This window comes from Oryctolagus cuniculus, chromosome 6 (assembly GCF_964237555.1).
Source record: "Oryctolagus cuniculus chromosome 6, mOryCun1.1, whole genome shotgun sequence".
NCBI lineage: Eukaryota > Metazoa > Chordata > Mammalia > Lagomorpha > Leporidae > Oryctolagus > Oryctolagus cuniculus.
In genome coordinates this window covers 137,924,629-137,951,392 of record NC_091437.1, presented here as the reverse complement: position 1 = coordinate 137,951,392, position 26,764 = coordinate 137,924,629, and the positions used below count along the sequence as shown (strand labels likewise).

Below are 26,764 nucleotides of genomic sequence, written 5' to 3'. Positions count from 1 at the left end.
CATGGCACATGGGGAAAGCAAGACACCAGGTTCATTCACTTATTGAAAGCTATACATACACAGCAATATTGTTTTTGATCCGTGATCTTCATCACTGCCCTATAAATCAGCTGGTTAATTCTGCAAAGGTCCTTGCATTTATGTTTTTATATATGAACTGGAATATCTCAGTTGATTTCTTAGTCTGTTTTGTGCTACTGTAACACAAGATTGAGTGACCTATAAAGAACAGAGGTTTATATCTTACAGTTCTGGTGGCTGGAAAGTTCATGTTTGAGGGAAATGCATCTGGTAAGGGCTTTTGTTTTTAAAAAATATTTGAAAGGCAGATTTACAGAAAGGGAGACAAACACACATACGCACACAAACACACATACACACACACACACACAGAGAGAGAGAGAGAGAGAGAGAGAGAGAGAGAGAGGAGAGAGAAGAGAGAGAGATTGATTGATTTTCTATCTACTGGTTCACTCGCCAAATGGCTGCAACATCCAGGTTTGAGCCAGGCTGAAGTCAGGAGCCAGGAATTCCATGCTGGTCTCCCATATGGGTGGTAGGGGCCAAAGTATTTGAGCTATCTTTTGCTATCTTATCAGGCACATAATCAGGAAGATGAAATGGAAGCAAAGTAGCTAAGACATGATCCAGACTCCAGTATAGGCTGCTGGCATTGCAAGTGGTAGCTTAACCTGCTGTGCCACCGTGGTGGGCCTAGTAAAAGCTTTCTTGCTTTGTTATCCTATGGTGGAAGAAAGAAAGGCAAGAGACACAAGAGACACAGTGTTGAATATAAAGGGACCCAACAAACTCATCTTTTTTATTTCCCAAGAATCCATTAACCCTGAGAATAACTGTTTCACTCCCAAGATACCAGCATTGATCCATTTATAAGGGAGGATCCCTCATTATCTAATCATCTCTTTAAAGTTCTACCTGTCAACACTCTTACATGGGGGGTTAAATATCCAAAACAGGAATTTTGGAGGACATATTCAACCATGTAAATTTGTTAAATGATTTACAAATGATACATGGTACAAAGAATAAGTAGAGATATTGAGGATTCTCCATGTATTTCTGAAGTCTTATTCCATACTAAGACTGAAAATTAAGGGAAGACCTTCCTGAAGTTCCTATTAAAAATATCAGAAACCCACACACAAACAAACAGCAAACAACAGCAATACAGTGGTTTATCTGAAAACTGAAATACAACTTTGAGCAGAATCCAAAGTCCTTAATAGATTTCCTTAGTCTGTGCTAATTCAGTTATATTGAAAACCTACAACATTATTTTCAATACATTTGTTTCACTCATGCTAATGTAATTCCTGGATTATTAAAAAAAATAAATACAGAAGAAAGAAAAAAGATGTAAGTAACTTCATCACTGATGTCCTCTGTAAAGTGCGTAAAGATGAATATGTTAGAATTAGACATCCAATATCATCTAGCACCATTCTGTTAGGCCTCCATCTGCATGTGGAATGATAAAAGCATTTTTAAGTAGAAGCTTGTTACTCTCTAAGATAAAAAGAAAATTTTTAAACAACCAAAAAAATGAAATTTATATTATTAATTTAGCTATTAAACTCTAATCTCAAATTAGTAACCTCATATGGCCTATTTTTTTTTTTTTGACAGGCAGAGTGGACAGTGAGAGAGAGAGAGAGACAGAGAGAAAAGTCTTCCTTTTGCCATTGGTTTACCCTCCAATGGCCGCCGCGGCTGGTGCATGGCGGCCGGTGCATCGCACTGATCCGAAGCCAGGAGCCAGGTGCCTCTCCTGGTCTCCCATGAGGGTGCAGGGCCCAAGCACTTGGGCCATCCTCCACTGCACTCCCGGGCCATAGCAGAGAGCTGGCCTGGAAGAGGGGCAACCGGGACAGAATCTGGCGCCCCGATCGGGGCTAGACCCAGTGTGCTGGCGCCACAAGGCGGAGGATTAGCCTATTGAGCCATGGCGCCGGCTGACTAGTCTTAAACTAAAATCTTTATCATAAATATCCTTCAGGTTTACATTTTTTTGAAATATCAAACAAGTCTGAAATCCCATTTCTTTTTGAATATGTATAGAGATAATCTAGTCTAATACGCTCAGACATTTAGTATTAGATGTTACATAATATGTGAAATAATTAAAATGTTAGATGAAATATTCATGAAACAAAGGCATGGTAGTAAAATATTTCTGTCAACAACTAAATGCCTTTTAGAATTTTGTTCATGAATATAACATTTATTTATAATGTATTTTATGGTAAAAATTAAAATATTGTTGAGATAAAACAAAATAATTCTTATTTTTATATGGGGGTAGAGTGTTATGTCAAAAGTAATTAATTATAAGAGTAACTAATTCTATTGAGCACCTGCTATTTTCCAGGCATTCATATTGTCTGTCCAGTTGGCCTCCTGCATACTAGTCTAGACAGTCATGAACAATGTTATAAATAAATTCCTGCCACAATGGATTCTGGAGAAGGCTCTGTAGAGTATCCCACATAAGGAATAGTTTGATTACAAATCAATGCCTATGCCTAAGAGCATATTTTCTTGTGACCATTGACTTAGCGCTCATATTTAAATTCTGTCTTCAGAAGGCCTTGCTTTATACTAAAATGTCCCCTACCATGTAGTCTATATTCATACCACCATGTAGTTTATATTTCAGTCAGACCTCAAACATATCTTCATAATGTGTTGCTGGTTTTGCAGACAAACAGGAAAAGTATTTATACAAAAGCTTGAGTCAACCTAGTGATTCTCTTTTTACAGAAAGTAGAGTACATAGTAGTAACTAAGAAGTCATAAGATTCAAGTGGTATTAAGGAATGCTACTAATTCAAATGCTATTAAGGTAATGAGACAAGAAATCTAAGCATAGCCATTTTTTTTACACTTATTGGGAAATTAAAAATCCTAATTACAGAGTTCCTTTCAGAAAGCCTAGAAAATATAGTATGCCATGTTGTTATTGATAAGCATATCTAGAATGCAGCACACATTCCAGGCAATCTGTGAAAGACATTACAAAGAGTAAACAGAATTTATTCTGTACAGTAAAGTTTTGTACTTTACTGTACAAAACTGTACAGTAAAGTAAAAAATAATTAAAATTTCTGCTATCTTGAGAGACAAACTAATGACAAACTAATGCACTTGTTTCTTTGGTGCCTCGTATGAGGACTTTCAGTTAATTTCAGTTACATGTTTACAACTCTAAAGCTTCAAAGTCTGATGACCCTACACTATAAAACCAGCAGGTCAGATCTGTGGAGTTTCCAAGGAGGAACTGTATGCGAGGAGAGTAGGCTGCTGCTTCCCTGTCCTTTGTAACAGAAAATTTCATCATTTTACATTAATACTAAAACAATAAATCATTCATGCCAATATCCTCAAAATATATATATATATATATATATATATATATATATATATATAAGAATATATATATATGGCCGGCGCCGTGGCTCACTAGGCTAATCCTCTGCTTTGCGGCTCCAGCACACAGTGTTCTAGTCCCAGTCGGGGCGCCGGATTCTGTCCCGGTTGCCCCTCATCCAGGCCAGCTCTCTGCTGTGGCCAGGGAGTGCAGTGGAGGATGGCCCAAGTGCTTGGGCCCTGCACCCCATGGGAGACCAGGAGTAGCACCTGGCTCCTGCGATCGCGGATCAGCGCGGTGCGCTGGCTGCAGTGTGCCGGCCGCGGCGGCCACTGGAGGGTGAACCAACGGCAAAGGAAGACCTTTCTCTCTCTCTCTCTCACTGTCCACTCTGCCTGTCAAAAAAAAAAAAAAAAGAATATATATATATATATATATATATATATATAAAGAATACCAAAACACAAATCTGTTGAGTTAGACTGAACCACACAGAATTAGTGAGTAAAGGTACACCATAATTAGGCTGCGGTTCTAAATCCCCTGAAGCTTAAGCTAAGCCCAAGACTGGATATTTCTCCTCATAATTCCTCACCTGAGTTCTGGGATCTTTCTGGTTCATGGATCTATCTTGTTAGGAAAAGAAACAAAAGATTAAGAAACAGAAGTTCCCACAATACAACTATTTTTTAAAATCTTCTTAAGCCAAATTAAAAATAAATGAACCATACTCTCCTGTAGGAAAGCATAAATAAGAGAATGACACACAGAAATAAAGGTAGTTTGGGAGCAATCCAACTAGAAAAGGAGTTTCTAGACTTTTTGTATATTTTGATAAGTCCTATGGATACCTTCTTAGAATCACCATTTTTAAGTGCATAAAATTGTGTAAGTAAGCTTAAAAGGAAAATACAAATTATGTTTGAAGATACTATCAAAGTACATAAAATTATAATTGAACCAAAACTTTCTGATATAAAGATACTTATGCTTATTAACAACTGCATTAAACTACAAGTTCTACTAATAAGACTTGTGACTGTTGCAGTGTTCAATAACAAGGTGAATTAACAATGTTTTGAGTTACCTGCAACAACTATAATGTAATAAGAAAATATTTGTGTTTTATATTGATGCAAGCTTCTATTTATTTCTAATATACTATACATTGTTATCTATATTCATAACTAAAGGAAATGCTAAAATTCAGAATAAACATATTCATTTGCTGTCTAGAGAAAATATAGACAATTTTCATCCCCATCCAAATTTATGGAAAAAGTATAAGAGTCCCTGGATTATAAAGGAAAGACAATATGAACCCTATTCCCCTCCTTTTTTTCTAGAATTGTTGACTCTTGTTTTCCTGTTGGACTTTTTAAAAATAAAAATATAGAAAGAAGTAGAGGACATCATGCATTTTGACCTTCAATAAACAGAAAATGATTTCACCCCTTGAGAAACTGTTGAATTGAAGTTGTATTTTCCTCTTTCACTAGAATGTAGTACCATCATCCCATGCTACCAGTGACCTTTAGGGTCTCCCCCAGATACCAAAGCTTCCAGATGTTCAAGTCCCTTATAAAAAATTGCATTGTATTTGCATATAACCTGTGACATACTCTTGTATACTTAAAATCTTCTCTTGATTACTATAATACCTAAGAAAATATGGATTCTATTTAGTTGCTAAACTGTGTAGTTTAGTGAATGGTAAAAAGGGAGAAGAGAAAAAAAGGACTGCTCATGTTCAGTGCATATGAAACTTTATTTTTCTCCTAAACATTTCTATCTGCATTTGATTGAATCCACAGTTATGGAGGGGTGACCATACTCTGTTCGTGATGCTTAGGGAAAATAAAGAGAAGAAGAATAAAAGCCCAAAGCTTTTCCTATGGAGTAACAAAATGCCCTGTGTAGGATCACATAAAAGGCCTTCCTATCTCTTGAAGGAGGAATTTGGCAAGAATACTATACTAAGGTGGTTCCTTCTGCTGTTTCCTCCCAGCTTTGTGCTGTCCTGGGAATGATGAGGTTAATTCATCTTTATGTGGCCACACAAAAGCCTCATTATATTGCCTCTAGAAGGTTTTGGAGTAGGTCAAGACATGTTCTTAATCAATTTAGCTTAAGCTTTCACTATATTCCTGATTTAACAGACACTTCCTGTTCCAGTTCCAGTTTATAATTTGATCTCCTCCAAAGGCTACTTTCTCAGTAAATAAATAGCTGGAATTTAACCTAAACTTTTCAGTCAATAATAAATAGCTGGAATTTAAACCTAAATCTTTGTGATTCCGAAGTGCTTTGAATTTTATATTGTATTCTGCTGTATTACCTCAAAGTATTGTAAATATCTTCAATTTTACAGTTCATATATTTAGTTAATGGCAAGATATTGATAATGTATTTTCCTTAATATAACATGTTTATTGGCAACCTATTATATAAACAGATGCTATGTTAACATCTCACAGTACGAATGATGACATGAAAGCTTTGATTTAATAGATCTTGTAGAGATACATACAGACATTAAAAAGCTATACAAATCAACCCATCATTTAAGCCATACTCAGTGTCCTAAATTTAAGTGATAGAATACTGAATAATAGGAGCTTCTGAATAAATATTGAAGTTAGAGAAGCCTTTCTTCAGCAGGCAAATTTGAGATTTGGTATGAGTGACTAAATTATAGCAGGCTTTTTTTCCCACTAAAGTCATTTTTGGACTAACATTAGTTGCTTCAAGTATGTTTTAAATAATAAAAGATTGGCATCACTAAAGAGCAATGACTCAGAGAAAGAAGACATCATCTAAGTGATAAAATAAATCTTGGTCTAAAAATGCTAATAATTCAATTTTAAGAAATTATCTTTCCATACACTGTTTAGTACAAAATCACATTAATAATTACCAAGGATTGAGAGTGCAGGAGTGGGGTGTGGCTGCTAATGGAAACTGGGATTCTTTTGACATTGATGAAAATGTTCTGAAATTAGGTAATGGTGTTGGTTGTATAACATCTTGTGAATATGATAAAAATCACTCCTTTGTACAATTGAACATTCAGTTTTATAGTATGAGAATTGCATCTCAAAATATTAAATGGGGCTAAAAAATGAATGACATGGGTATCATAGATTAATGTCCACATTCTCAAGACTATTATTAATAGAATTGAATAGTATCAAGGAAGGCCTATCCAAGCAACATAGCTACTCATTGGCCTTTGCTATAGAATAACTCTTCTAAGATCATACCCTTTGAATGAATCCAAGCAACTAGTGAAATGGCAGGTGTAAGAGTTCATATACCATTAAACTGATATTACTGAATCATTAAAGTGGGATATGAGTCACTGATTATGGATTATTATATTCGGATGCCTTTATAGCATTAAAAAGTAGCGTAAAACATAGCATAAACTAATTCATGGGTAGTGAGCTGACTTTTGCTTTTTTTAGGTGAGTAGGTGAAATAAGAGAACACTCATAGCAGTATTATCCTTATAATTTTCTGGTGTGCAAATATGAATATATCAAAATTAATGCAAATGAAAATGAAATTATAACAAAATAATTTTATAGTCCTAGTTATACCATTAATTCACATAGTACAACACATTAAGGACAGAAATCCTACATGGGGAGTAAGTGCACAGTGACTCTTGTTGTTGATTTAACAATTGACACTCCTATTTCTGATGTTAGTAATCACCCGAGGCACTTGTCATGAGCTGCCAAGGCTATGGAAGCATTTTGAGTTCACCAACTCCGATCTTATTTAGACAAGGTCATAGTCAAAGTGGAAGTTCTCTCCCCCCTTCAGAGAAAGGTACCTCCTTCTTTGATGTCCCCGTTCTTTCTACTGGGATCTTACTCACAGAGATTTTTCATTTAGGTCATTTTTTTTGCCAGAGTGTTTTGGCTTTCCATGCCTGAAATACTCTCATGGGCTTTTCAGCAGGATCCACATGCCTTAAGGGCTGATTATGAGGCCAGAGTGCTGTTTAGGACATCTGCCATTCTATGAGTCTGCTGTGTATCCCACTTCCCATGATAGATCATTCTCTCCTTCTTAATTTTATCACTTTTAGTAGGCACTAGTCTTGTTTATGTGATCCCTTTGAGTCTTAGTCCTATCATTATGATCAATTATGAACTGAAAGTGACCACTTGGACTAGTGGGATGGCATTGGTACATGCCACCTTGATGGGATTGAATTGGAATCCCCTGGCACATTTCTAACTCTACTATTAGGGGTAAGTCCGATTGAGCATGTGCTGAACTATACATCTCCTCCCTCTCTTATTCCCACTCTTATATTTAACAGGTATCACTTTTCAGTTAAATTTAAACACCTAAGAATAATTGTGTGTTAATTAAAGAGTTTAACCAATGGTATTAAGTAGAACAAAGAAAAATACTAAAAGGAATAATGTAGTAAGTTATTCCTTGACAATCAGGACAAGGGCTGATCAAGTCATTGTTTCTCATATGTCTATTTCACTTCAACAGGTTTCCCCTTTGGTGCTCAGTTAGTTGTCACCGATCAGGGAGAACATATGAAATTTGTCCCTTTGGGACTGGCTTAGTTCACCCAGCATGATGTTTTCCAGTTTCCTGCAATCTGCAACAAAATGGAGGAAAGGCTTTCTCTTAAAAAATACTTGAAAACACACTCTATGCTAGGATTTATATTTTTGGGCATTCAATCAGACTGTATCAAGGAATAAGTAATCCATTAGAAGATACAAGTAGTTTTGTAGGTACAGCAATTCTTTCAAACCAAAGGAGTCACAGGTCACCTCTAGTAAATTATTGATTTAATATATCACATTGTTCTTCTGTGACCTGCAAAAGTCATCACTTTTTAAAGTAACTAACTTGCTTTCTGAGAATAATTTATATGTTATATACTAATCTTTATTAAAATATATATTTGATAATAAATTATACATTACACAAGTGAAGAGACAGAATTGAAAATGCAAATAGCTTAAAGCTACATTGTATGTATTACAAAGTCTAAAATTCCTATTGACCCTGTGACTTCCAGATTTCAGACTCAGCCCAGGCTGTGATCCCTGCAGGCATTTTAGGAATAAAACAGTGAATGGGAGGTCCTTCTGTCCATTTAGCTGTATGTTTATGCCTAAAATATAAGAGTCAGAACATTCAAATAACATGTCTTCCATATATATAGTTGAGAATTTTCTGTTTCGTTCAATGTTAAGTTACATCTTGTTCTCTTTCCTCATCAGCCCTCTCCTTCATGCAACACAAATGAAAATGAAAGTCTTTTTGATTGATGCCCTTATTTCTCTGATAATACCATCTGTGTCCCCTGTAAAACAAAAATATATGCAGTTCAGTTGTATTTTACACACGTAATACATACATAATCATACCATAGTAATTCAGCTAAAAAAGAATGTTAAAGAAGTTTAAAAAGAGATAAAGAAAGAAAATTAATAAGGAGGTTAACTGTGGCCAGTGCCACGGCTCACTAGGCTAATCCTTTGCCTTGCGGCGCCAGCACACTGGGTTCTAGTCCCGGTTGGGGTGCCGGATTCTGTCCCGGTTGCCCCTCTTCCAGGCCAGCTCTCTGCTGTGGCCAGGGAGTGCAGTGGAGGATGGCCCAAGTGCTTGGGCCCTGCACCCCACGGGAGACCAGGAGAAGCACCTGGTTCCTGGCTTCAGATCAGTGCAGGCCTCGGTGCACTGGTTGCGGCGGCCATTGAAGAGTGAACCAACGGCAAAGGAAGACCTTTCTCTCTGTCTCTCTCTCTCGCTGTCCACTCTGCCTGTCAAAAAATAAAAATAAAAAAAGGAGGTTAACTGTATGATTTTACTCATTTAGTGAGCATGTGCCCCAAAGTGATAAAATATTAGCATCGATTGGCAAATATGAATTGGTAGGCATAAAGTTCTCTTTCCTCAGCGAAACTCTATCCATATGGCTCTGATTTTATAAGCATCTTACTGTTGATGTTTACTTCTAATGTTTAAAGATAAATATATATCACATTACTACACCTACATAGAAAGCTTGTATGGTATTTTTCAGAGTGTCTATGAATTCTATATTGGATTTAAGTGTCTTTTCCAGAGTAATTTCAACCAAAGGAAATGTCTGTGTTATATGATGATGGTGGAATATCTTTTTTATTATTAAGTGGTTTTGAAATCACAGTTCATTTAAATATCAAACAGATATTCATAAAGAAGCAACTATGCATAAACACTGTCCTACAAAGAGAAAAGAAACATGATAAGACATGTTTTGGAAAAATTGTTAGTAGTGTTATGAGCTATTGGTGAAGAGTAGAGCTGGGAGTCTGTTGGATGAGTCCATGGAAAAACTAGTGGGAGTCTGGATTGTAGTAGTTATAGTGACAGCAACGATAGGGAGAAGCTGATAAGCTAAGTAGGAGTATAAGCAACAAATCAATGACGTATCGGATGCAAGAATTGGGGAAGAGGGTTAATAATAATGATATTTTATAAATAGGCTGTTTAATATTTTAAATATCTGAAATACTTTGGCTCTATATGTATACATAAAGCACGGTTCTCTATTGCTGGAAAGCCATAACTGATTACAAATAATTAAATAAACATTAAAATTATTGGTAAAATGGTAGCACATTTTAGAATCATTAATTTGGTTTTTTGAATAGTGTGTTCTCAGGAATATTGGGCCTGTAAGGTGAAATTTGGAAAAAACAAGAATTTTTTTCAGGGTCAAGTAAGTTTGTGAGAAAGATCTTCAAGTGTAAGGCTCAATTTTCATAAAAAATGAAAACCCTGATTCTTTTATCTATGTATTTTCCACTTATTCTTGGAAATATCTTTTCTCATAATTCATATGTTTCACAAATGCACTATTAAAAAACAGACTTATGTACCACATGAGTTATAGTCAAGAACAAGTGAGTCCTCGGATTTAATGCACACTAATGGATATAAGCTGTACTATATTCTGAATATCTGTCCTCTTCAACTTAGTTTAGTCCTTAAAATCTTATGTTAATGGTATGAAAAAAGTGGAAACTTAATTGATTATGATATTCTGGAATTAGAGCCTAATGGGATATCATTAGATCACTGCCATGCCATTTGGTCTTTGATCCAAATCAGTGAACTAGCTAGTTCTCTTTATAAGTTAGTTGCCTCCAATATTTTTTAGCAACTGAGTAGTATAGGCTATTTAGAGAAAAAAAAACCAGCTAGTTTGACAAAAGGCCCACAGATAGATTAAGTATATGACAAATGGCAAAAAGTGAGCATAGAACTAAAGGCTTAAACTGCTTTTAGCTCTCACTGATAAAAGCCAGAAAGATAAGCACTGTTTTTTTTTTTTTTCCTACCAGTCAATAAAGTTAAATTAAAACAGGCAATGAGAATTGGAAAAGCTTCTAGAAAACAATATGGGGAATCAGTGGAGTTGTCCTCATCTAGCTATTATTTTATAAAAATAAAACATATTACAATAGATCTGTGTTTGAGAACATGATTAATTTTCTCTTAAGTATATTAAAACATACTACATAATAACAAAGTATCATTTGCCATAATTATATGTGATTAAATGGGATTTGCTGCTTCAGCTTACCTGGCCACCCCTGAAAGTTTTAAAAGGACCTGCTCCTGAACATGTCTCTCTCTCTCTTCCTCTCCATCTCCTGACCTCTGTTTCTGTCTCTGTCTCTCTCTTACACTCTCCTTCTCCCTCTTTTTCCTTCTTTGCCCCTTCCCTCCAGTCTGTAGGGTTTCCTCCAGTAAACTCATTCCCTTAAAAAAAAAGTGAACTCTTACATATTTGTTTTTGTAAAAAGCAAAACTTAGGTTTATATAAAGGAATTCCAACAAAAACTATATGTCCGTCCATTGTTTACACCCATTGCACAGAATAGCTAATAGGTTTTCAGAAATACTTTTTTTAACTTTTATTTAATGCATGTAAATTTACAGAGAAGTTTATGGATTACAATGGCTTTTTCCCCCCATAACTTCCCTCCCACCCACAACCCTCCCATCTCCCGCTCCCTCTCCCATTCCATTCACATCACGATTCATTTTCAATTATCTTTATATACAGAAGATCAATGTAGTGTATATTAAGTAGATTTCAACAGTTTGCACCCACACAGAACACAAAGTGTAAAATACTGTTTGAGTACTAGTTATAACATTAATTCACATTGTACAACACATTAAGGACAGAGAACCTACATGAGGAGTAAATGCACAGTGAATCCTGTAGTTGACTTAACAAATTGACACTCTTGTTTATGGCATCAGTAGTCACCCTAGGCTCTTGTCTTGAGTTGCCAAGGCTATGGAAGCATTTTGAGTTCGCCGACTCCAATCTTATTTAGACAAGGTGATAGTAAAAGTGGAAGTTCTCTCCTCCCTTCAGAGAAAGGTACCTCCTTTTTTAATGGCCCGTTCTTTCCACTGTGATCTCACTTGCAGAAATCTTTCATTTAGGTTTTTTTGTTTGTTTGTTTTTCCAAAGTGTCTTGGCTTTCCATGTCTAAAATACTCTCATGGGCTCTTCAGCCAGATCCAAGTGCCTTAAGGGCTGATTCCGAGGCCAGAGTGCTGTTTCGGACATCTATCATTCTATGAGCCTGCTGTGTATCCTGCTTCCTATGTTGGATCGTTCTCTCCCTTTTAATTCTATCAGTTAGTATTAGAAGACACTAGTCTTGTTTATGTGATCCCTTTGACTCTTAGACCTATCAGTGTGATCAATTGTGAACTGAAATTGATCACTTTGACTAGTGAGATGGCATTGGTACATGCCACCTTGATGGGATTGAATTGGAATCCCCTGGCACGTCAGAAACACTTTTTTAAAGAATTATTTATTTGAGAGGTAGAGTTACGGACAGAGAGATGGAGAGACAGAAAAGTCTATTCTCTGCTGGTTCACTTCCCCAAATGGCCACAATGGCTGGAGCTGAGCTGATCCGAAACCAGGAGCCAGGAGCTTCTTCCAGGTCTCCAATGTGGGTGCAGGGCCCAAGCACTTGGACCATCCTCCTCCACTGGCTTCTTAGACTACCGGCAGAGAGCTGGGTCAGAAGAAGAGCAGCTGGAACAAGAACTGATGCCCATATAGGGTGCCACTGCTATACGTGGAGGCTTAGCCAGCTTTGCCACAGCACCAGCCCCAGAAACATATTAATATATGATAGCAGAAAGTTCACGATAAAGTAATAGAACTAAATTTGAATTAAAAACTCCAATTTTTGCTCATAGTTTCCAAGTGTAAAAATAAGTTTTGTGAGGTACATTTAAACTATTTTAATTTTAGAGCACCTTAAAATCAAAAAAAAATTTAACATAAAACACTTTACTCATTCTTGAAAGATTTTCTCATCAGCTGCATTATCAGTTGAATAAAGTTATCAGTGCTGAAATAAGAATGCACCTGACTACTGCTATCTCAAACAATAATGAGTGATGAGAATGATGCTTCTTTGGTTATTATCATCACTGCCAATTTGTTGTTGTTTGTGCAGATTTCTAATTTTAGTATGTTTAAATTTGAAGTATTTATTACCCTTCACCAGAACACTACAGAAAGAAGGCTGAACACTAATTAGCCACTCTACTCCATATAACGTATTCTTTGTGTTTTGTACATTCATGTGTTTAAAATATATTGCTGTATTTTTGAACTTTGGCCAGGAATCCATCTAAAGTTTCGACTTTTTCCAAACTCCCATAACTCTTTTGTAGGCACCTAATCCACCCTGCATCCAGTGCTCTTCTAAAGGAAAATAAGCATTAACTCAAATAAATTACGACATAAAACCTAAAGCTATGTACTTTTAGCCTCCTTCTGCCCTTTTCTCAAGTCACTTACTAGTTTTTAAAGCCAATCATTCCACTTTTGTTTTGATCTTATCTCTAGGTCAATGCTCCTTATTTCCTCTATTTCCTCTCTATTGCATGTTCTGTGGTTTTTATTGTGTTTGTAGTACTAAAAATGTAAAACTCTGTGTTGGTCCATGGCCTGGACTTGACTTCCTGGCTGACTTTGCAGATAGCTTCTCACATTGAAACTACAGCGCTAACACTCTTTTTGGTGTTTGAGGGGAATAATAAACTTATTGAAAAGTTCAAAGTCAATTAGGACAGTCTGAGAGAAATCAAACCATTCGCTTTAATCTTGATAAACAATAGGCTACTGACCATGGACTCATCCTGAAAATCTTACAGTGTAGATGAGCAAATCAGTAAGTGTGTACTTCAGGCAGGAAGCCTCCCAACTGGAAGAAAACAAAAAATATTTGTCCCAGGCTCAACAATCAGAAATCACCTCCTGCTGCTAAGGAATAAGTGAGTGGGCCCAGCAGATAGATGTACTTTGAAAAATTCCTTCCTTATGGAAATTATAGGCCAGGGGGAAGAAGAGCCCTATTGCTTTACACTCCTGATTCCAAGGGAACCAGGACTCCTTTTTCATTGGCCACTTTTCAACACTCTTTTCCTTGAAACCTTCTTTTCTTTCAGCTTCCAAGAGCCTGATTTCTCCATACTCCTCCTCTTTGATCCTAAACTTTTGGAATTTCTCAGTCTCCTATTTGGCTGTCTGTTTCTCATTTCTCATACTTTCCTGAATGATCTCATTCACTTAGAGCATATCAATGATGAACAACATATTAAATATCTAAAGTGCCATAAGTAGCAAAATTCAGAGAACTCATCCCTGTTCTGCTCATAAAGAGCCATCATCTACAAATTTTCCAGAAACCATGTTTTCACCTTCATCTTTTTTATGAACAATCACTACCTCAGGCAGTGAGGTAGTGAGGTAGTGAATCAGTCTACCTAAAGAAATCATCAGCAACTCCTATGATTTAAAGAAAACTATATAAACTGACAAAGATCAGTGAGAAAATAGCATATTTAGAGGAGTGGGTAAACATATAGGTACAACCATCCATGTCTCGTGTATATAAATGCTCAGTTTGACAGAAGCATAATCAGTGTTACATATGACTAGAGTTTCAAAGCCTGGCAATAAGGACAACAATTTCCCACTTGAAAATGTAATTTGTCATCATTATGAAAGAGATGATTAATTCTGTACTCTTATCAGAAATGAAAGCGAGGCATCTACTATTACTTTTAGAGATAACACTGTTATAACATTATTATATTATTTTGCTTTGGATAACAGGAAATCTGAATAAAATTTTATAGGTACAAAGTTTTTTAATTTGAAAATATTTGAAGTATATTGATAAAAGATGGAAATAAATCATATATGTTATAATCAAATAACCATTTTATATGAAGATTATATGGCCTGAACTTTAATTTTTACTAAAAATAGTATTTTTATCATTTTTACTTTCCAGCACCCTGTGGAAGTCGTTCAACAGGTTCTGAAGGCACAGTGCTTTCACCAAACTATCCAAAAAATTACAGTGTGGGACATAATTGTGTTTATTCTATAGCGGTTCCCAAGGAGTTTGGTAAGTAAGATTCATCTCATGATGTAGACTTTTACTCCAGACTTGCTTTATTTTTCACTACATGAAAATTATTTTTTAAAGAAAATTACTCTGCAATTCTTTTAGATAGTAGCTTTGTAATAATAAAACTTTGAAGTCATTTTAGTCAATCTGAATTTACAGTCAAGTACACAGGTGAACAACAATATAAAAATGAAAACAGGATTGTTTTTAATTTTTAAAAATAAATACATTGAATAACCTTGCAAGTGCCTTTATATTGGAATTACATACAATGGAAAATTACCAGAGGATAAAGCAAAGTCTGCCTGAAAAAATATGCATTAAATTAAAATAGAATAACGATTATACAACAAACATTTACAAAACAATCATGTCTGTTTTATAGTTTATTAACACATTTCAAAATAGAGAGATTTTTGTTTTAAGCATCTAGTTCTGGAACAGCAATGAATATAAAAGACAGCAAAGGACATTTCAGCTCATCTTGTCAACCTGAGGATCTGTTCTGCATTGACATTTAGAAGACAATATGTCCTTTGCTGCCTTCACATCTCCTTGATCACAAGTCTGAGAAGTCACTTATCTAGTTTCTAAAAGTATTAGATATGAGATCCTGCTGGATCTAATTCAGATTAAACTCTGTTCATGGGTGGATAGGCAGGAGAAATTTAGTGAGCAATTAAAATATGGGAGAAAGGGTGAAAATTCGTCGGCTCTGGAATTTAGATTTACAGCGTTATGTTACATAGTAAAGGATTTGTTATGGCTGTCATGAATGTCTGGGTCTGGATGACTCAGTATTTTAGCAGGACATGGATTTTATTGTTAAATGTTGTTGGATAACATCTTGACTTTACATTTCTCCTGCTGATATATCAAATAAGCTGATGCTTCCAGTCCATTCTCTTAAAACCAGATATTACCTAATATCCTCCTTTAGTCCCCTCTGAAACAAGTCTGAGATCCTCAACTTAGTTGAGAATACTGTCACCAGAAATGAAGTATTGTACCTGGCGTTTTAACATCAAAATAAATTGACGATACCAGCATTAGCAAGGTGTCTGTGTGCTCTATAAATATTTCCTTTCCCTAACATATAGATTGGTTGAATCAGTTGAGCTTTTTGGTAGTGAAGAGAGTGACAGTTTAGACAGAAAATTATCTTGGACTTAATTGTGTTTACCTTTTTTTCTTTTGTGCTCAAGAGAGCATAAATCTCTTGCTAGAGATTTATGGTCCCCAGGTGCCAAAAATGCTACCTGGCTGCGGACTGAATCCTAGCAATGATTATTCAGAAAACTGTATGGTTCTCTGGGTCCTCTTTGGAAGCCATTGGTTTGTTTTATTCTACTCTGTTCTTGGGATACCGCCTGGTCAAAAGAATGAGAAAGAGGAAAATTAGGCTTTTTATTTCCTGACATGTAGATATTCTGGTCACCCTGGAGATATTTAGTATAGACTATGCATCCTCAAAAAGAGAAGGAAAAAATAATGATCAAAATAAAAGTACATTCAAATTCCTAAATAATGGGATCTTTATTTTGGCAGATGGATATAACTTGAAATAAATCCTTTTACTGTAAAAAATAATGAGAAAATAGTGGACGGTTTTTAATGTTAACTTTTTAAAATATTAGTCTTGCATTATGGATAAAATAGATTGTACTTTGAATTATTAGTAAGGAAATTGATTTATTTTATAAATGTTTTATCAATCTTTATCTCAAACTACATAAAAATATACAATACTTAGTAATTTTAGCCTGCCACATCTCTCTTTGGGCAAATTAGTCTCTCTTTGGACAAGTTACACAATCTCTTTGAGACTCAGTCTTTTTATTTATAAAATGTAAATCGTTGTGTCTACAGAGCAGAGTTGTGAGAAGTAGATGAGATTGTATTTATATATGTGTGTGTGTGTGTATCTCCTATCATCATGCACAATATCACTGTGCTTCAAAATGCCAATATTGGCATCAGTTTCTGGGTTCAGGCTCAACTCGATAACTTTTCTGTTCCTTTTCTGTGGACAAATTACATGATCAGTGGGAGTCTTACTTTTTTCATCTCTATAATAGTAATGATAATTATCTACTACAAAGGACAATGTTATAATTAAATATTAAAAAGTATGTAAGTGATTGATGCAATAGCACATAATAATTCAAGTATACACTGCCACACATATCAACTGTTTTAGTCTGTTTTGTTGTTGGTGTTATTATAATTCACTGTCACAAACTAGGTAAGGTATAAAGTGTGGAGGGTCATTTAACTCATTGTTTTAGAGGTTGGGAAGTCCCAGAACAAGGTACTGGAATCTGCACAGTATCTGTTGAAGGCTTTTATCTTCATCATAAACTTGGCAGAGGGCATTATTTGGTGAGTCAGAGCAAGCTGACCAAAGAGAGCTTTAGCCCCTCCTAGAATCAATCATTATTTTAACAATACATTAATGGATTCTAGACATAAGAGCAAAGCTCTTATGACCCAGTGACTTCAAGTGTCCTTTCACAACACTGCTGCCTTGGTGTGCAATTTTGAACAAACCAGCTTTTGGAGGACAAATGCAAATGACAGCACACACACATAACCATACTTTTTTATTTAAAAAAATAATTTTCCTTTTCTCCTGTATTCCAAATGCATAAAAATGTACAGAAGACTCTCATATAATTTTGATTAGCATATAGAGATATATATTTATGTGATACAGTATAAAATTTCAATATATTCATAAAATATGTACTGATCAAGTCATGATAATTATAATTTCCATCTTTTTATCCATTTTTTATGCTTAAAGCTTTTGAACTCCCCACTTCTGATGTTTTACAAAATATATAGTGGGTTATTGTGAGCTATAATCAACCCACTGTGCTGTGGAACACAGAACATATTCCTTCCACGTTTTTTTTATGTTCCCATTCATTCAGAACATCCCCGTCTCCATCCTCCAATACAAAAATAAGATGAATTGGATTGTTCTACAGTCTTAAAGGTTATATGGATAAAAATAAACCAATTATTTGAATTATTTAGTTAAAGCATGATAACAAATATTTTGAGTTTCAAATCTGCAGTGGATGTCCAATAATCTAATGATCCTACAAATTTTCTTAGTTTAGGATAGTAAAATTACATAAATATTTTCCGTTGACTTTTCCTATTTGTACCTATACCTCTTTCTCTTGAAATATTCAAGCAATGTCATTGATATATTCAAATAGAATTCTATTTTCTTTCTGCTTCCCATCATTTTCATTTTGTCATAATTTCCTTCTTTTGCCACATTTGACTATTTTTATTACATTTTGATATCACTTCTCATATATTACTATTTATATTTTTCTCACTTTCATTAATCTAAAATTACATTCATTCCTTCTATATCTTAGATAGTGAACCCTCTTAGAACTTGACTCAAATTATTTAGCAGAATATCCATCAGATTTACTCAGTTCATTCATTAGGATTACATTTTCCAAATAGTTTAAGATTCTAAACTATTTGTATGACGTAAAGATCAAATATAATCAATAATACCCATGAAAATACCTTTAATCACACATAAAATATCATCTACATGATTTTGCATATTCAATATTCTTGAATTTATTAATACATCATTTTGATTTCTGACTCTATCTTCACAAAACCTTTCCTTCTATTCACATGTCTCTGTTTCTGTGTCTCTCATCTCCTTCCTTTTTTTATATGTTTGAGGCAGGTTGTGTGTGTGTGTGTGTGTGTGTGTGTGTGTGTGTAATAGAAAAGGAGGGAAGAAGAAAGTGAGAGAAAGAGATCCCACCTATTGATTCATATTGATTCATCCCCAGATGCCTTCCATGTCTAGGACTGCTCTGTGGCTTAAGATAGGAGCCAGGTTCACAATCCAGTTCTACAAGGGTAGTAGGAATTAAAAATCTTCATATACATTGCTATATTAGTATGCATCAAATATTGACTTTATAGGCTAAAAACTGACATCCAGATTTCTCAGAGAACTCCAAAAGGTAAAACATTTTGAGAAATTCAGGCCAGTCTATGGTGACGTGATTTTGTGTTCAGCCACCCAGATAGTTTCACCTCCAAGAAAACCCACTGAAAGCATATTTTTTAGGGAATGCAACTTACCTTTTCTTCAGACTAGTTTTCAGATGTGAAATCTTGGCAATGCATATAAAATTTCCTTATAATCGCTCAACGAATTTGCCTTCCTGTCTTTTGTTATTGGTACAGTCTCTGAGTTACATATATTTTAAACTCATAGATCCCTAAAACACTTAAAGTTTTTGTCAGTCTAGTCTACTCTATACTAGTGGCACATAGAATTACTAAAACCATTTGTCATTTGCTTTTGGAGGGGCCACTTTGTATAAGTAGCTGTTACCACTTTGGACTTCTATCTTCCACAAACTATATATATTCACAATTTTTATCTTCCTATCTCCCATTGCAATATTTTATCTGAATCAATTTATAACATCTTTTCCTATGATATTACCCATAATAAGGATTATAAATATTTTTATTTCAATTTGCCATAGTTTTATATTAAAATAATTGATAATTAGTTAAGAGCTATCTCATTAATTCCTTTTTACATTCATTAAATTTAATGTTTTCTTTCCAGATGTTAGACTTTGGTAATTACATATGGTTAAGTGCAATTTGTCTTTAGAATATTATATCATTCATATTTCTGCATAAATTATTAGTCTATGGAAAAATAATCTTTGAAAATTTAGGTCTCAGAATTTAGAAGGGAGAATCAAAAGAAATAAATTGAAACCAAGATGCACACACAAAATCTCCAAATGTATATATATTAAGAAACATCTGGATTTTTTAAAATGTGGTAATTTGGTTTTGATCTTTGCTGTTGTATATAAATCTCTTAAAGTCTTTACTTTAAAAAAATGACCTATTTTATTCAGCATTATTTATTTAATTTATGTTACAACTATCCAAATTATCCAATTTTCCCCATATTTTAGTGACAAATTGCTTTAAAATTCTTTCTGTATGTTCATTAGGTCAACAAATCATTTTATTTTTCCTGATGTAGCTTTTTCAGTAATGAAAGGACCTTTATGAAAATTAATAAAGGTTTTTTAAAAAAGTTATTGATTGATTTGAAAGTCAGAGTTAGAGAAAGAAAGATGGAAAGGAGAGAACTTACATCTGCTGGTTCACTCTCCAAATGGCAGCAACAGCCAGGGCTGGGAGAGGCTGAAGCCAGGGGCTGAAGCCAGCTTCATCTGGGTCTCCCACATAGATGGCAAGAGCCCAAGCACTTAGGCCATCTTCTGCTCTTTTTCCCAGGCCATTAGCAGGAAGCTGTATAGAAAGTGGATCAGCCGGGACACAACCTGGTGCCCATATGGGATGCCGGCATCAAGGCATTGGCTTTACCCTCTTCACAATGCTAGCACATAACAAAGGCTTTTTATATTTTATATTTAAAGTATTTGATTTGATACTTCATTTTTATATAAGAATATAATAATTATGAAATTAAGGTGGAGTAAACTTCCTTGTTCATTATTCATAACTCCCCTAGATTTTAGACTGTGCCTTATTTAAATTTAGTGGAATTCCCAAGAATAACTCTAGTCTGGGCCCCTGTGTTGCTAGTTCATGAGTTTTGCCAGTTGGTGCATCTCAGTAGATGTTACATTTAATTCGGAATCTATGATGTAAAGGAACAAAATCAGAGACCTTTTTTATTTCTTTATAAATTCCTTTGGTAAATTTTGTATTTCCAATTGAGTCAGATTATGGATCTCACCCACTCTCTCAACTTTCTATTCATTCGCCTTCTATATTTTTTGATACTTACTGTAAATACTTCAGAGGAAAGATGTCCTCTTTAATTTTATGTCTTTTAATACGAGATATCTGATATCAATAACATCAGGACTAGGGGCTTTCCTCATGGAAATGGTTGCTTTACAGAATGAAGCTGGATTCGAATTAACTTCTTGGGTGTGCCATGTGGGTGCCTTGAGTATTTTCTTCTGTAAGGCCAAGGATCAGAATTTTTGTTACAACAGATGCCTGGGCAGCACTATTAGCAAAGATGTTTTGTGTTGTATCATCTGCTGTAAGGAGTTTAGAGCTCAGCCTACCACGTTATAACTGCTCTTCCATAAAATGGCCACCAAACAGGCTGATATATTGCACAGGATATCAGTAGTTTCCCTCACTTTTATATAGAAGAGCCACAGTGCCTGGCTAATACAACAAGATGCAAGAGTTGTTCTTTTGAACCTAGCATTATAACAATTATCCTGGAAAGGAGTCATATGATTGAGAGAGAGAGACACAGATACACATAAAATTCCAGGCCATGACACACAGTTTGTGGTATTTTAAAGGGAATTTAAGTCCTGTTTCTAAATGCTGATTATAAAAACTTCTGCTTATTTGATTCAGTCTGTGATAAATATTTGAGGACACTCAGAAAAATGCAGCACAAAGCAGAATAGCTTCAAGTTTAACAGCACTTAGTAGAGTCAGTAACCAAATCCAAACAAGAGAAGAGAGACCTCTGATAGTGTTCATCATTGCCTAGACGCTCTTCTCTCAGCTTCAATTGTTGGGGCTGCCATACAAGCACTGTGGAATACAGAATGTTTTGTTACTCATATAATGGAAATTTCTGGAGGGAGCAGGGCAAACACCCAAAGAGGTCCAAAAAGTATGTGAGAGAGTAAGGAAAGGAGACTGATGGAAGTCTTACTGTAGTTATGGGGAAGTGGTGGAGAGGGTTCCTGTGTACAGGTCAATACTTGCATGATTTGTATGTTCCTCTGGTATCAGGGGTAAGCATTGTGGAACAGTAGGTGAAGCCCCTGCTTGGGACATCCAGATTTCATATTAAACTTCCTGAGATCAAGTCACACCACCACTTCAAATCCAGCTTCCTCTAATGCACTTGGGAGAAAGCACGTGATAAATAAGTGCCTGGGTCTCTGCCACTTACATGGAAAATGCGGAGTGAACTCTCTCTCTTCCTCCTCCTCCTCGTCCACTTGCTCCTCTTTCTCCCCACCACCCAACGCCATCACTGTCTTTCAAATAAATAAAAGCCTCAGAAATTTTATTTCTGATACCAAAGATGAATCACCCAGGTCTCCTAATCAGTTTGTGTAGACGTAGGGTAACCGAGAAAGGATAAGTGGTAGGGCTTAAAGTTGTCAGAGTTAAACATCAAAAATGGTTTCAGACAGAAACTGTAATTTATAAAGTGCTAATCTTTATGTGTATCATATAATAGTTATATATGTCATGTCTTTCTATTATTTTATTCTCTTCCCAGTTTAAGAAAAAATATTTAAACTTATTAAGAAAATGACTATAATACACTCTCGATGTGTTGTTGAATTTTCAAAATAACTATCAAATGTTCTATTGGGTTCACATGCTGAATGTCTATTTGCATTCATTGTGTAATAATGTCAATTTTGAAGTTTCATAATTCTCCGATTTTAAAGCAGTTATAGGAAACAAATTATGCTTATTTTTGAAAGAAAATGAAAATACGGTGCATAAACAGAGATTAAACATTTTTCAACAATTGGCTTAAACATTGATTGTGATATTGCAATATATCAATATTTTTGCTATTTATGTTTGTTTCTATTTTTGTCTTGTTTTGCTGAGATAAGTTCAACAGTTGTCCTATCAGGTGACTTAATATCCGTTGGCATCAAAACCATACAGTCAATGATGGTAACAATAATAACAATAATAAGATTATTAAGGAGAAGATTAGACAATTATTGTGGAATAGTGGAAGAAAAGGCAAACTGAGACTCCAAAGCACTGGACTTAGTTCTTTATTTGCCACTAATTGGCCCTTGAGCAAGTTATTTAAGCTATCTGTTCGTCATTTTTTTTTTATATTTTCAAATGAAAATCTTGGTCTCCAAGGAACTACTCTATTCAAAATATATGTGAAATTAACTTTTAAATTCAGAGTCTGCAACTAGAAGTTGGAGAAGTAAAGTATAGGAAAATATCACTAACCTTTCTGACATTCTGGATGTGCTCATAGAAGTATATGGATTCATGTATTTTTAGTAAGTTCTATAGCTAACTATAAATGTAACATAAATTCTTATTATTTTATGTGTGTTCCTGCAAAGTAAGATAAGAATTATGTAACAGTGATATATTATGTTCTTCCTTTGAATTTTCCTTCCTTTTTGTCTCTTTTTTAATGCATCAGCATATGCTCAATGGGCAGTTTTACCATTGTTATTGCTGTCATCAATGTGTCATAAATACTTCCAAGGCATTTCACATTTTTCAGTTCACTACAAATGCTAGAAAATAAGTTTTTCACTCTATTTCTCTACTGGTATTTAGGTACAAAGTACTTTTTTGAATGAACCTGAATAGTCATACGCAGGAGTAAACGTTACCTGTAAAGTTTCACTATAAAATTGTTAGTCTTCATTTAGAGTTGATAGGTAAGAATATTTGAAATAATTCAGAGAAAAATAATAATACAATTCCCTATATATATGCATAGCTACTTTTGGAAAACTTTTTATGGAGAACTCATTACATATAGCATTTCTATTATTCTGTCATGCAGGGTCACATTTGAAATATTTCACACTATGACAGATTAAAGGTAGAAGATAAATAATTCACAAAACACATAGCATGCCACAGGCAGTCTTTGGTAAACACAGAATACTCATCATTTTTGACACTCTCGAACTAATGTTTCAGAATAGTATAATGATCTCTAATTGTTTAACACTGCAGTCCAGTGCTGATTATAATTAAAACACAGATTTCTTTTCTACTTTGGTAATGCATATGATTTATCTCCTTTAGACCTAACAAAACAATCAGCACTAACATTTTGAGACAACTCACTTATTTGAAAACTCAACAAACTTTATAATAGGTTAAATGTAAAAATGCTTCTCATTGGTTTATAGACAGATGGTCCACATCTCACACTATGGAAATGTGGTTCCAGTCTTTGAACTGAAAGAGTTAAATAATATTTTCATATAGTTTCTATTAACTCAATATTTCAGTCTATATACTTTGCTGAGAAGGTAAAATTCAAAAAGCAGATGTATAATTGGAATATTTTCCAAATTCACTGAAGCTATCTAATATACTAAAATATCAAAATTTCCTCTATTATATTGCTTCTGTTAGCAACATTTTAGATCAGAATTATTTTAAATCATGTTTATTTTATTTGTAAATTTAAATTAAATCTTTAATTCAATGGTAAATAGCATAAATGAAACCGTGTGTTTGTTAATATGTAATAATAGATGGTGTATAGTATGGTGAATATTATCCATGCCTTCTTGAAGATAGTTAAATTCCAAAAGGTTTAAAGCACAGTATGATCCAAACAAAATTCATCTGTAGAATGATCTAGTATATCAATCTTGTATATTTGCTGTGCTTAATTAGAACTATGGATACTTAATGACTTGCTGTCCCTTTTACTCAATGCCTTTGCTCCTCTTTAATGCCTCCAAATTCATACAAATATGCTAATAATAATTCTAATATCAGTGCAAGTAGAGATGTATATTATATTCCTGTATATGGCAGTTATTCACTAATTATAGTAATTCTAGTCTTTTGAGCTAGAATCTGATTAAACAGGTTATATAAACAATGGTTCCTATCTTCAGGAGATCACAGGAAAGGACTTAGTAATTAAAGAGTTTGTTTAGGAAAAACATGAAAACTACTATAAAAACAGTTACATAACTGAAAATTCAATTTGTGAGGGTATTGTGAAAGAACAGAGGCACACTTAAGGCAGAAAAGCAGCTGATCTGGGAGATGGGGGTAACAGTGTCAGAAACATATTCCTTATTAGATGGTGCTTGATTTGAATCTCAGAGAAAGTGCAGTTGTTTGCTAGTTGGAGAAGGACATTCTAGCCAGAGAGAACAACACAGAGAAAGATAGAAATATGGTACATTATTTCTACAAGGAACTATATATTTTTTTTTCTTATGGAAGAAAAAACTATTAGGCTTGGGGCCGGCGCTATGGCGCAGCGGGTTAACACCCTGGCCTGAAGCGCTGGCATCCCATATGGGGGCCTGTTCGAGATGTGTCTTCTCCACTTCCAATCCAGCTCTCTGCTATGGCTGGGGAAAGCAGTAGAAGATGATCCAGGTCCTTGGGCCCCTTCGCCCATGTGGGAGACCTGGAATAAGCTCCTGGCTTTGGATCGGCACAGCTCCGACCATTGTGGCCAACTGGGTAGTGAACCATTGGATGGAAGACCTCTCTCTTGACCTCTCTCTCCCTCTCTGCCTTTCCTCTCTCTGTGTAACTCTGACTTGCTAATAAATAAATAAATCTTTTTAAAAAACTATTGGGCTTGAAAATGGAGAAGCAGAGAGAGACCAGATTATGTTAGGCCTTGTATTTCCATGTTGACACCAATTCAATAAATGCTTATTCCCATTATGTATCAGAGAACTATCTCCTAGACTGAGGTTCCCGGATGCCTAAAGAAACAGAAATGCTTAATTCATCTTATTAGCATATGTGAATACTCTGAGTGGTCAAATAATCCAGAAATAATAGTCATCTGGTAAAACAGTTCAATTTATTTGATTTTTGAAATGTTTCCATTTTATTGACAAATAACCATTTTCAATCTCATTGAATGACCCTACAATTCTCTGGCCTCCTATCCTTTTCCAAAATCCTTCCCTTCAACAACTAAAGGAATAATATCTAGCCTGGCATCAGTTCTGACTGGTCTGTGCCCGTGCCATATTGATTGAATATTTTGAGAGTCACTTGTGAATATAGTTGAATAAATTGAAATACATGCACACAGCACCACAAATTCTGCTAAAATTTCTGTTCAAAAAAATGTGAACAGTGAGGGAAAAATATGTATGAGAAAAAATAAGAAGAGGATCAAATGTAGATTGGGGAGTTTAGATTGCAGTATGCTAAAACATGTGGTTGAGTAGGGGGTTGAAGTTTATTGTGAACCACAGAAACTAGTAAAACAATCAAGCAGGAACTTGACAATGCCTATTAAACATTTTAGGTAGTAGTACAGGGGAATGTGTTTATATTGGGGGGGGTTGGGGAGGGTTTTTCCCAAAAGCACACGTGTGAGACATTTAGGAAACTAAATAAGGCAGAGGGCAGAGGGAGAATGAAAAAAAAAAAAAAAAAAAAAACAAACAAACAAAAAAACTTCATTGCTTGTAGAAGATATGATAGATACGTAGTGTGCTGTTTGTGTACATGCATGTGTATTCTACTGTAATTGTCTTGAGACAGAGAATATTGGAAATAGGCATGTAAGTTGAAAGGGTTGAGGGGCCAGCGCTGTAGCACAGCAGGTAATCACCCTGGCCTGAAGTGCCGGCATCCCATATGGGTGCCAGTTCAAGACCCGGCTGCTCCACTTCCAATCCAGCTCTCTGCTGTGGCCTGGGAAAGCAGTGGAATATGGCCCAAGTCCTTGGGCTCCTGTACCTGCGTGGGAGACCTGGAAGAGGCTCCTGGCTCCTGGCTTCGGATAGGTCTAGCTCTGGCTGTTGCGGCCAATTGAGGAGTGAACCATCAGATGGAAGACATTCTCTCTCTCTCTCTCTTTCTCTCTCAAAAAATTTTTTAAAAAAATTAAAAAAAAAAAAGAAAGGGTTGAATGTGCCATAGAGGCAATAGAATGTGCTGTCAAAGACATCCCTGATGTCTGGACTTGAGATACAAATCTAGACTCCACTTACCAGCTTTTCTGGTTTAAAAATTCAATGTTGTCAGCTAGCTTGGGAAGTTTTCAAGCTTTAGGAGACCAGTTCATACTGATCCTCACTCACAGACCCAG

The 26,764-nt window shown here is 35.1% G+C and overlaps 1 protein-coding gene across 10 annotated transcripts in view; it reads left to right on the top strand.

The window, feature by feature from the left end:
* The window catches only part of CSMD3 (CUB and Sushi multiple domains 3), a 1,302,111-nt gene that overhangs the window by 1,029,244 nt on the left and 246,103 nt on the right, over window positions 1-26,764 (top strand). For all 10 annotated transcript variants that reach the window (XM_051844773.2, XM_051844775.2, XM_051844772.2 and 7 more), the window contains one exon: window positions 14,776-14,892. In XM_051844773.2, the coding sequence (XP_051700733.2) occupies window positions 14,776-14,892 (117 nt within the window). The remainder of the gene's footprint in view (window positions 1-14,775; window positions 14,893-26,764) is intronic.